Genomic DNA, 11,530 nt, shown 5'->3' with positions numbered 1-11,530 from the left:
CCATTATGCCTGGCTAATTTTTGTATTTTTAGTACAGACGGGGTTTCAACATGTTAGCCAGGATGGTCTCAATATCCTGACCTCGTGATCCACCCGCCTCAGCCTCCCAAAGTGCAGGGATTACAGGTGTGAGCCACCGTGTCCAGCCTACTTATTTCTAATATAGAAACAGGAATACCTTTGCTTTGCCTTTGCTTTGCTTTGCTTTCATTTCAAGAATGGTCTATGTATTGCCCAGGAAGTATTTTAGTAAAGAAAAAGAGAAATCCTTCAAACTTTTTGCAAGTTTATTAAATTTCAAATAAATCTGTAGAATATTTCGAATTCTTTGAAGATGGCCATTTTAAAAACACAAAAATTACTCTGTTGGTCTTCTCATTTTAAAGGAAAGTTTGCCTTTGTCCTTTAGTTACTTCATGGTTTTGTTTTTTTAATTTTTTAAGGTAAGGTCTTGCTTTATTGCCCAGGTTGGAGTACAGTGGCACGATCACGGCCCACTATAGCCTCAAACTCCTAGGCTCAAGCAATCCTCCTGCCTTAGCCTCTGAAGTAGCTAGGACTATAGGTGTTCTCCACCATACCTGGCAAATTTTATTTTTTGTAGAGATGGGGTCTTGCCATGTTGCCCATGCTGGCCTCAAACTCCTGGGCTCAATGAATCTTCCCACCTCAGCCTCCCACACAACTTTCACGTTCTTCTCCTTTTCTTTCTCTTCCTCATAAGAAAACCAACAGTGTGGACCTAGAAAATAGCTCTCTGGTCAAAAAAAAAACTTCTCGGCCCTTCACTCAACAAAAACATAGCCTTTCCTTCTCTGGGCCAGGCATCAGCCCCCAATCTCCATTAGACCCTTCATCCTTCTATAGGAATGGTCAAGATTGTGAAAGACACCATGACAATGGCCAAAATTGCTGGGATTCTAGGCATGAGCCAGATAATCGCCAAAATTGCTGGGATTCTAAGTGTGAGCCATCATGCCCAGCCTACTTGGTTTATTTGTTGGGGCGCATAATTTGGCAGCTAAGGGCAAGTTATTTAAGTTCTTTAAGGCTTTGTTCCTTTTCCTGTAGAATGGGAATAATAATCTTATCCACATTATAGGGCAATGCAAGGATCACATAAAGCAGCATTCAGTATATATTCGCTATCATTATCATCATTGTAGTTACTGCTCTTTGGTTGTTGCCTTAGAGTGATAAATATATGTAAAAATGTTAGAGTTTTGTGGTAAAATAGACACAAGTAGAGCAGAACATTTTGAGCAGAGAGGTGATGAACCACAGCTAAAACCTACTCCAAAAGAAATTTATTGGCCGAGCACGGTGGCTCACGCCTGTAGTCCCAGCACTTTGGGAGGCCGAGGTGGGCGGATCACTTGAGGTCAGGAGTTTGAGACTAGCTTGGCCAACATGGTGAAACCCCATCTCTACTACAAATACAAAAAAAAATTAGCCGGGCATCATGGTGTGTCCCTGTAATCCCAGCTACTCAGGAGGCTGAGGCAGGAGAATCACTTGAACCTGGGAGGTGGAGGTTGCAGTGAGCCAAAATCACACCACTGCACTCCAGCCTGGACAACAGAGCAAGATTCCGTCTTCAAAATCAAAACAAAACAAGAAATGTATTTATCCTCTTCCCCAAGGTACATTTCGGAAACCAAAATTAACAAGCTCACAAAGAAGAGAAACTTTAGTGTGCCAGATTGACCAACAAACATACAGTTGTTACTTACATGTTTTACATTTACTTTTATATTTTGTGTTACAAGATATGATTGCTATTTTCAAGGGAGGAGAAAAATATATTAAGTTTATATATATATATATATATATATATATAAAATATAAACATTTTTGTCTTTTGATGCCCAGATTCTACGAATCATGGAGTCCATTTGGGAGACTGAATCTTTGGATCTGTGCCTCCTGCCATATGGTTGCATTTCAACTGGTGACAAAATAGGTGTGTAGTTACCTCAGGAGATGAATAGACCACTCAGCTCATTTGAAAGGATTATAATTCCTTCAGTATAGACATTTAATAACTGAAAAATCATAATCTTAATGAAAAGGAAGAAAATATTTCCATGCTGGTGAATGTGACTATCAACTTAATGTGGATATATTGAAAATACATGAATGCATGATTCAAATCCTTGTGACTATACATGGAAATGATTTTAGTAAGAACTTGTTCCCTCCTCTTTCCTTCTCCACCTCTAAACTTTAACTCATTTCATTACATATTAAACTTTTCTCTCACAAATAACATTTAAAAATAGATGGAAAGATCTGTCACTTATTTTAGTATTCCAGAATTCACATTATCAAAGCTATTACACACTCTACTATCAGGTATTTTTATAGACATTCACCATTAGTTTCAATGAAACATATGTTTATTCAAGTTTCTGATCTGAGAACTCTACAAAAATCATTTACATTGAACCCTGTAATTTAAAAAAGGAAAAGGCACAGATTGCCATCTGAGGAAGAATATGCTCAGCATATAAATGCTTTTATTTATTACTATTCAAAACCAGCCCTTTCCTCTTGTCATTCTGGGATATTGAAAGCATATCCCACACAACTTCCATGTCCTCCTTCTTTCCTTTCTATTCCTCATAAGAAAACCAATAGCATAGACCTGGAAAATAGCTCTCTGGTCAAAAAAAAAAAAAAAAAAACCTGCCCTTCACTCAACAAAGACATAGCTTTTCATCCTCTGGGCCAGGCACTGGTCCCCAGTCTCCATCAGACTCTGTGCATCCTTCTATAGGAATGATCGAGATTGTGAAAGACGCCACAACAATTGCCAAAATTCAGCAAAGCACCGTGGGCAACACGGGAGCATTTAAAGATGAAGTCCTGAATCACTGGCTCAAAGAAAAATCTCCTACTGAAGAAAAGGTGAGCTCATGCTTTTTCCCAGTCTAACGGCTCCTTACAAGTTGTCATTTATATAGCAATAGTGGCTTCACGTTTTCAAAGAATCTGTCAGTGTCTTGCCTCCTGACATATCAGTGAAATTTTTTACTTGTGAAATAATGAAGTACTCTCCCATGGTGACAGCACATCTGTGTGAAACAGAGGCACTCAGTTCAGGACTTCATGAGCATTTGCTTCTGTTTTGATTATCAGGCATGCTTTGCTTAAAATTTGGTTCTGTGAAATAATCTGTTAGCGCTTTTTATGGCTATTTTTGTTGTTCAGCCAAAATATTTAGTTACCATGTATAAATTCTTATGTACCTGGGAAATACAACATACACAACAAAGTAATTTATAATTTTCTGCTGAACTCTAATCTAAATGGTAAATCATGGATGCTGAAAATGTCAGTTCCACCATTCCTTGGAAGTGCATATGCTCCATCCTTCACAAGCTGTGTGGTTAGGCTGTTTGGCTGTCGTTTAAAGTTCTGCTGCACAGGATTAGCACTACTCATTTGCATGGTTAGCAGTCTTTTGGGGAGGAAATATAATGAGTAGCACTTATTAATCTGTTATACATGTAGATCTGTGAACCCAAGCATACTCTTAGTGGTCACAAGCAAAACCTGTTCACAAATGAAGGAGAAATTACCATGGGTTCTGTATAGTTGTTGGCAAGTGATGCATGGAGAGGAAGTGAACCCTTTGATTAAATTACTGTTGCCCTTTGACTCTTGTTTCTTCCTCATGCCATTGTGCTTCACTGAATCTTCACCTAAAATATAAGCAGGGCAATGAGAAAGATGGCAATTCATAGACATAATGCTAATGAAATCTGGCACAACTAACTTGCTGTCTGAAAATGGTTTCCAGAATAGTCTCTTTTTAGAAGTCATTTGTAGATTCATGTTGCTTTTTATAGTTAGAAGACAACTAATATTCAAATGCATTTTAATTAGTTTCAGGCAGCAGTGGAGAGATTTGTTTATTCCTGTGCAGGCTACTGTGTGGCAACCTTTGTTCTTGGAATAGGCGACAGACACAATGACAATATTATGATCACAGAGACAGGTGAGTTTATTTAGTGCAGAATAAACTTTTATTGTGGTAAAATATATATAACATTTACTATTTTAACTGTAATTTAACTGTTAAGTGTTCAGTTCAGTGGCATTACATATGTTCACCTTGTTGTACAACCATCATCACCATTCATCCCCAGAATTTTTCCATCTTCCCCAGCTGAAACTCTGTACCCATTAAACACTAACTCCCCATGTTCCCCTCCTTTCAAACAGAGTAGTCTTTAAATGGAGTTTAAGACTGAATCACATATTTAGAAGTCATTGTGTAGAGACATTGGTGCTTCGGTTACTCTAGAGCGGTGGCCCCCAACCTCTTTGGCACCAGGGACCGGTTTCTTGGAAGACAACTTTTCCACAGACAGGGGTGGGGGAACAAGGATGGTTTCAGGATCATTGCGCACTTTTTTTTTCAACTTGCTTGCCACTGTAAAGCCTGCCACCAGATGCAGCTCAATTGTCACTTGCCACTCACTGAGAGGGTTTTGATATGAGTCTGCAAGGAATTGCTTTATTATGGTCTCTGTGCAGTGAAACCTCTCTGCTAATGTTAATCTGTATTTACAGCCACTCCCCAGTGCTAGCATCACCACCTCAGCTCCACCTGAGATCATCAGGCATTAGATTCTCATAAGGGGCACGCAATCTAGATCTCTCTCATGCACAGCTCACAATAGGGTTTGCATTCCTGTGAGAATCTAATGTCACCACTCATCTGACAGGAGGTGGAGCTCAGGCACTAATTCAAGTGTTGGGGAGCAGCTGTAAATACAGATGAAGTTGCTCACTTGCCCATCGCTCACCTCCTGCTGTGTGACCCAGTTCCTAACAGGCATGGACCGGTCCATGGCCCAGGGGCTGGGGACCCCTGCTCTAAAGAGACCACCTCACTTGAGGACTGAGGTGTGAGTGAAGGAGGTGGAGCCAGGAAATGAGTCTTAAGAAGGCAAAGTTAGAGCGACAGCTGGGAAACTAGGAGAGGGTCATATCCCAGAAGCTGGCAAAGGTGGGAGTGATCACCAGTGACAGATGTTGCAGAGAAGCAACAGAAAGAACTCATAGATATCCTTAAATCTCCCTAACCCACTCCACTTTAGTGGTTCACTGTCCACTCTGACAACAGTCAGTAGTGGCCACCAAAGCATGAGATTTTTCTCTATGAATTTGAGCCATTTTAAGAGTAGAGTCTGGAAAAAGCATCAGATGGGGATAGATTGCTTACTTCCTATGAGAATTAAAAGAGATAATGTATTTATGGCAATAGAAATGATAAAGGACTAAACAAATAAGATGATGATGATTGTGGTGGTGATAGTAGTAGAGGTAGAAATTGACCCAAAGGAGACTCAAAATGATTTGCTTCTATCATGCTGCCCAAGTTTCCGAGATCGGACACGCTTAGATACATTCAGGATGGTATGGCCATAGATGGCTACTCAAAAGGAAAAGGTGAATATCCCTGCCCCCAAGCAGAGTGAAACATCAGTCTATCCTGAGTTACATAAAGAGCATAAGAGAGTCTTAGGGATAATGATGACATACTGGCCAGAGAGTTTGATTTATGTTTCTGAGAATAATTTTGAGATGAGAATTTTATAGTGGCATCTGGCTGTCATCTAAAGAACACCAGAAGGATATCAAAAACATACTTGGTTCAAAGAATGTTTTGTAGCTACGACTTTCACACACCTGCTAAGACGAAAAATATCACAAGCTGACAAACATTGTAAAAAATACTTTCATCACAAGATAGCTCATTTTTAGGCAACTCAAAGAAATATTTTAAGGAACAAAGTGCTGTGCCACTGTAATGATGTCAGATACTTTCTTCTCTTAAGGAAACCTATTTCATATTGACTTTGGGCACATTCTTGGGAATTACAAAAGTTTCCTGGGCATTAATAAAGAGAGAGTGCCATTTGTGCTAACCCCTGACTTCCTGTTCGTCATGGGAACTTCTGGAAAGAAGACAAGCCTACACTTCCAGAAATTTCAGGTAAGTCACCTCCTTCTTCATTGCCTGCTGAGAATAGCACCCAAGCAGATGGTACCTGCAGCACACCGCAGCCCTTACCTCTCACTCACCTTGGAGGCCAGTCCAGCCTTCACCCCTACCCTTTTCTGGCATGGCCAACCCTACCTCTTCCCTGTCACTTCCATTCATTCCTTCCCCAAGTGCAAAATGACACTTCTCAGTAATCCTCCCACCTAAAACCAAACAGAAGTAGAAATATTTCATAAGCAGTGAGATGGGAAAATGTGGAACATCAAGATGACGCTGGCACTAAAGAGGACTTTCTGGAAGGGTGTCTGCTGAGCAGGTTAGCCACTAGATATTTGTCTATTAAAGACCTTAGCTAGAAGACTCAAATTTTACACGTATTTTCCAGAACTCACAAAACGTTGTGAGCTTCTCTTGGTTTTTGCTACAGGTGAATTCCTGATGCGCCACCTGCGCTTATCTCATTTTTTTAAGGCACAGTACCCAGTATTTCATTTGAAATCTGTTGGTTTGACTACAGGTTCTGCTAAGACTTCTAGCTTTTCCTGCTCACCTGTAAACAAGCTCCTGTATAAGTCTGTCCATCTCCCTGGGAGTATGTAGATCAGGGGAGTCCAATCTTTTGGCTTCCCTGGGCCACATTGGAAGAATTGTCTTGGGCCACACGTAAAATACACTAGATAGCTGATGAACTAAAAAAAATTACAGAAAAAGCCTCACAATGTTTTAAGAAAGTTTACAGATTTGTGTTGGGCCACATTAAAAGCCATCCTGGGCTGCATTTGGGTTGGACAAGCTTGGTGTACATTCTACCCGCTTTCCGTTCCTTCCTGGTCTGTATCCAGTTTTGACTATCAAATACTTCAAATACCCAAGAGAATTAAACACTGGCAAAATTAATACCGTTAATGAACATAATTCATAAGAGTTGTAACTACTACTGTAATATACCTACGTTATAGCAATACAAACACAAAACAAAGACAAAGAATAATTACTTTGTCTGTACATTTGCCTTGGGTGCCCTTTAAATAGCCACCTCCCTTAGTGCATCTGAAACATGATGTGCTTTGCATTTCACATCTCAGACTTGCTCTCTTTTCCCTGAGTCTCTTCTTGAGTCCAGGGTTACCCTTGGGAGATGACACGACCCTTAAAGTTCAGTAGAACAGGAACTAGGATATATTGTTTTGAAACCTGTCTGTTCTTGTTTGTTCTCCTGACTGATTTTCAATATGGTGATTACAAGACTTACCCTCCCACAGTTCCAGTGGTGTTGTCAGAGAAACTGAGATCTCTGTGGCCAGATGGTCTTGTGATTTTTAGTGTGTGTTTTTCTGCATAAACTCAATTGAGTTTCAGACTATTTCCAGGGACTTGACACATTTCAGTCCTGTTTTTCTTTAAAGTTAAAAATCACATGTTTTGACAACTTCCTGGAACAGAGAAATGGTTCCAAAAAAAAACCCTGGAAGAATTTCACCATTTAAAGCGGGGAAAACACTCATTTCTTCTCTCCTCTCAGCGGGGTTCATCCAACTAGCTTCGGACAAACAGACCAGCAATAAACTGCAACTTAAAGAATCAGACATGCACAAGGAATCTGGCCTCATTGACAGGCTCTCCTTTTTTTTTTTTTTTTTTTTTTTTAGATGGCGTCCTGCCTGTCACCCAGGCTGGAGTGCAGTGGTACAATCTCAGTTCACTGCAGCCTCTACCTCCCAGGTTCAAGTAATTCTCCTGCCTCAGCCTCCCGAGTAGCTGGGACTACAAGTGTGCACCACCATGCCCGGCTAATTTTTGTATTTTTACTAGAGACGGGGTTTCATCATATTGGCCAGGATGGTCTCAATCTCTTAACCTTGTGATCCGCCCGCCTTGGCCTCCCAAAGTGCTGGGATTATAGGCGTGAGCCACCGTGCCCAGCCGGCTCTCCTTCTTTTTGTATATATGTTCTCTTCCTTTTAGCCAGTAATTTTTCCTAGAACGACTGCACATTTGTCCTGTTGCTAACAACATTCCCATAGACCCCCTGGTGCCCATGTCACCCTGTCATATCCCAGCAGTACTTCTCTTTCTTTGGTTGTTACTGTTTTTAAGTTTCAAAATATTCTTTCACAAAAAGATTTGCAGTATGGGGAAGCCAAGGAGAGCTTGCTTCCCCCATCAGCATCTTCTACCCAAAGCAACAAACCTTTGCAGTGAGCCTTTGTGCAGTCTGTCCTCTCAGTCTGGAGTATTTCTCCATCCTTAGTGACCAAAGCTTGTTTCTCAAGTGACATACCTTTTTTACTAAAGCAATGTTTAGGCAGTGTGCCCCACTAAAAACACACTTTTGTACATTTGTTGTACTTGTGTGGTATCCGTGTTTTGGAGTACTGTTAAACATACATGTTAAGCATACACGTTAAACGCCTGTGAATCTGTACACTTTGAGCCTTAAGCACACATACGGCTTAACATGGTGGTTAAAAGGATGGGCTTTATAGTGGAGAAACTTGAGTTTGAATGCTGGACCTGCTACTTAATAACCACATCTATGATGATTATTCATCCTTTCATAACATCAGCCTCTTCATCTCTAAAGTGGGAATGATAAGACCTACTTGCTGTGGTTTTTTTGGGATTACTTAAATGAAATATTCAGAATGCTTAGCCCAGTACCTAGATCACAGCAGAGAATCAATAAACGCCAGCCACCATTGTTGTAGTCATCACGGTGTGTCTTCAAACTTTGAAAACTTTTGAGAAACCATTTTTGAAATGAGATCTCAGGTAATATATAAAACAAAGTAGCATGCTCTGCTTGAAGAGTAAATGGAGTTCCAACTCAGCCTGCTCTGCTTCCCCCTTCCCCACCCGCTCTCTGCTCACTCTCTCCCTATGTTCCCTCATACTTCACAACAGGAAAAAACCTGAATACCACAGCTTTAAATTACATATATGCAGAATTTCCAAAGTTTACAGCATGACAACGATGGGCAGCAGATTTTTTCATCATTTGACTCTGACCTCATGGTAATTTTTTTTTCTTCTACATACTGCTAAGCCTTCTGAAAAGATTTTCAGTTTCTTGGTTTTATCTATTTTAGAATTGAAGTTCTTCAAGATCAGGGACCACATCTCTAAACTCTCCAAATAGTGTCTTAGAATCTTGTATAATAAAGGCTGCCATTTTTAGGGAAGCTGGGAAATGTTGTATACATTTGCATTTTGAATTAAAGGCGTCCTCATTTCCAGTGGATTGCTTATTTTGAATTGATAAGGTTAACTAATACATGCTGCATATTTGAATAACGTGTTAGGAACAATGGAGAAAAATTGACCCACTTTTTTGTTAAGGGTGAAGTGAGCCTGGTCCACAAAGACAAAGAAAAACATACCTAACTGGTGGCCTGAGCATGGAAGTAACAGGAGCTGAAAGAAGCTCTACTGCATCCCACCTCTCTGCTTCCCAAGGAAGCTACTTTAGCCTAGGACCATAGCCACAGTTACTACTAGAATAGGGGAGAGTTCAGGAACAAGCTATAATTAGATAGAGAAACACAAAACCAAGGCCCAGCATTTGATCCCAGGAGTATCTGTTGGCTTTTGGAGCAGCATCCTACACACAGGTGCTAAACAAAACATTTCAATGATGACGATTTCGATAAATTCTCCATAGGAAAATCTCCCTTATGGGAGGAATAAAAAAGAAAACAATGCTTCTACTCATTGGTAATTTATTCTAGACCACATTATTTTAAATTTCACTGAACAGTTATAGAATATATATAATACGCAAATATATTCATATCATTGGCAAATGAAATTTGGCTTGTAAGTTTTTTAAATGTCAGAATGTGTTGTTTTGTTTTGTTATTGTTGTTGTTGTTGTTGTTTTGAGACGGAGTCTCGCTTTGTTGCCCAGGCTGGAATGCAGTGGCACAATCTCGGCTCACTGCAAGCTCCGCCTCCTGGGTTCACACATTCTCCTGCCTCAGCCTCCTGAGTAGCTGGGACTACAGGTGCCCGCCACCATGCCCGGCTAATGTTTTGTATTTTTAGTAGAGACAGGGTCCCACCGTGTTAGCCAGGATGGTCTCAATCTCCTGACCTCATGATCCGCCCGCCTCGGCCTCCCAAAGTGCTGGGATTACAGGCGTGAGCCACCGCGCCCGGCCCCGAATGTGTTGTTTTTTAACATTTTAAAACTAGTAAATGTTGTTTATTAAAATCAAGAGCCAGCAAAATATTGAAAATACCAAAAGATATAAAAATCCATTATCCTGCTTTCCAAAGAGAATACTGTCAACATGTTAAAGTTTCTCCTTCATTCAATTAACTGTTTGGTCTTTTTAGAAAATTCTAAATTAATCAGAATTTGCTTAAAAACTAAACTTAAGAAATAGCTATGTTCATCTCTCCAAACTGAGTAAGGCTGATTAACATCCATGAGATGGTAGTTTGTCATTTTGAATAAAATCTAAATATCCAGGCTCGACCTACTAGGCCCTGTGTGAGGAAGCCCCTGCCCCTTCAGCCTTACGCCACACTGTTCCCCTCATCTGCTCCCTTATCACTGTGGCCTTCCTGCACATCTTCCCCCATCCCGGCTACCCACTGCCTTCTTCCCCGAATGCTCTGTGCTACCCTGTGGTCTCAGCATAAATGTCATTCTGCAGAGCAGTGTTTTAAATCAGGTTCCCTCCTGTTACCCTTTGCCACAGTCCCCTGCCAGGTCCTTCGTTGCATATATCACAAAATACAGTTATTTGTACTGATTTGCTTTTGGTCTTTCCCTCTCCCAACTGTGAGCTCTGTGCAGCAGGGCCACATGTGTCCTGTGTCCCTCATAAGGGGCTGAGCCACAGTAAGCAGTCGGTAGGTGTTTGCTGAGTGGAGTAGTGGAGGGACAGCACCTCGCAGGGGAGGAGCTAGATAAAACTGGATGACCTCTGGGGTGTCTTCCTTCCATATCATACATTGTATTCCGTGAGTTTCACAGTAACTCAGGCCCAGATTGACAGACCACCGTCACGTGGAAGGTAATAAGCCTTCAGGAGGCAGATTAAACATGCATACTTTAGATGAGGAAATAAATCAGACTGTGAAATCTAATGTTTCATTAAATAATACAAATATGTGAGTGTAATATGGTACATATTCACATTTTTGTAGAGATTTCTTTATTGACATGAATCTTACATATTCCTTTCCACTCAGAGCTGTACCTTTTGCCAAGAGAACAGAGCATGGAGTATATACACACAGTGTACATTCAATACAGGACAGTGGTTAAAGGGCAGGAACAACTTGTTCTTTTATAAACAAGCATTTTGGAATGTTGTGCACACAGTAGCCACCAAGCAAATCTGAAGTCATCAGGGGAGCCAAATAACACATCCACAGACAAATCTATGCAAAGCAGGTCATTTGAGGAATGTCTTTAAAAGGCACTTGCCCCTAGATGTCACTCTTAAGAAGCATTTTATAGGAAAGAAGTCTGGAGCCCATTCATTGTGTTATTTTAAT

At 40.6% G+C, this 11,530-nt stretch overlaps 1 protein-coding gene across 1 annotated transcript in view; it reads left to right on the top strand.

Moving 5' to 3' along the window:
* The window catches only part of PIK3CG (phosphatidylinositol-4,5-bisphosphate 3-kinase, catalytic subunit gamma), a 45,166-nt gene that overhangs the window by 18,087 nt on the left and 15,549 nt on the right, over positions 1 to 11,530 (top strand). The window contains exons 6-9 of the mRNA XM_011986390.1: positions 1,856 to 1,963; positions 2,780 to 2,910; positions 3,892 to 4,003; positions 5,853 to 6,010. Coding sequence (XP_011841780.1) covers positions 1,856 to 1,963; positions 2,780 to 2,910; positions 3,892 to 4,003; positions 5,853 to 6,010 — 509 coding nt within the window. The remainder of the gene's footprint in view (positions 1 to 1,855; positions 1,964 to 2,779; positions 2,911 to 3,891; positions 4,004 to 5,852; positions 6,011 to 11,530) is intronic.

This window comes from Mandrillus leucophaeus, unplaced genomic scaffold, assembly GCF_000951045.1.
Source record: "Mandrillus leucophaeus isolate KB7577 unplaced genomic scaffold, Mleu.le_1.0 Scaffold298, whole genome shotgun sequence".
NCBI lineage: Eukaryota > Metazoa > Chordata > Mammalia > Primates > Cercopithecidae > Mandrillus > Mandrillus leucophaeus.
This window is presented reverse-complemented; position numbering and strand designations above follow the sequence as displayed.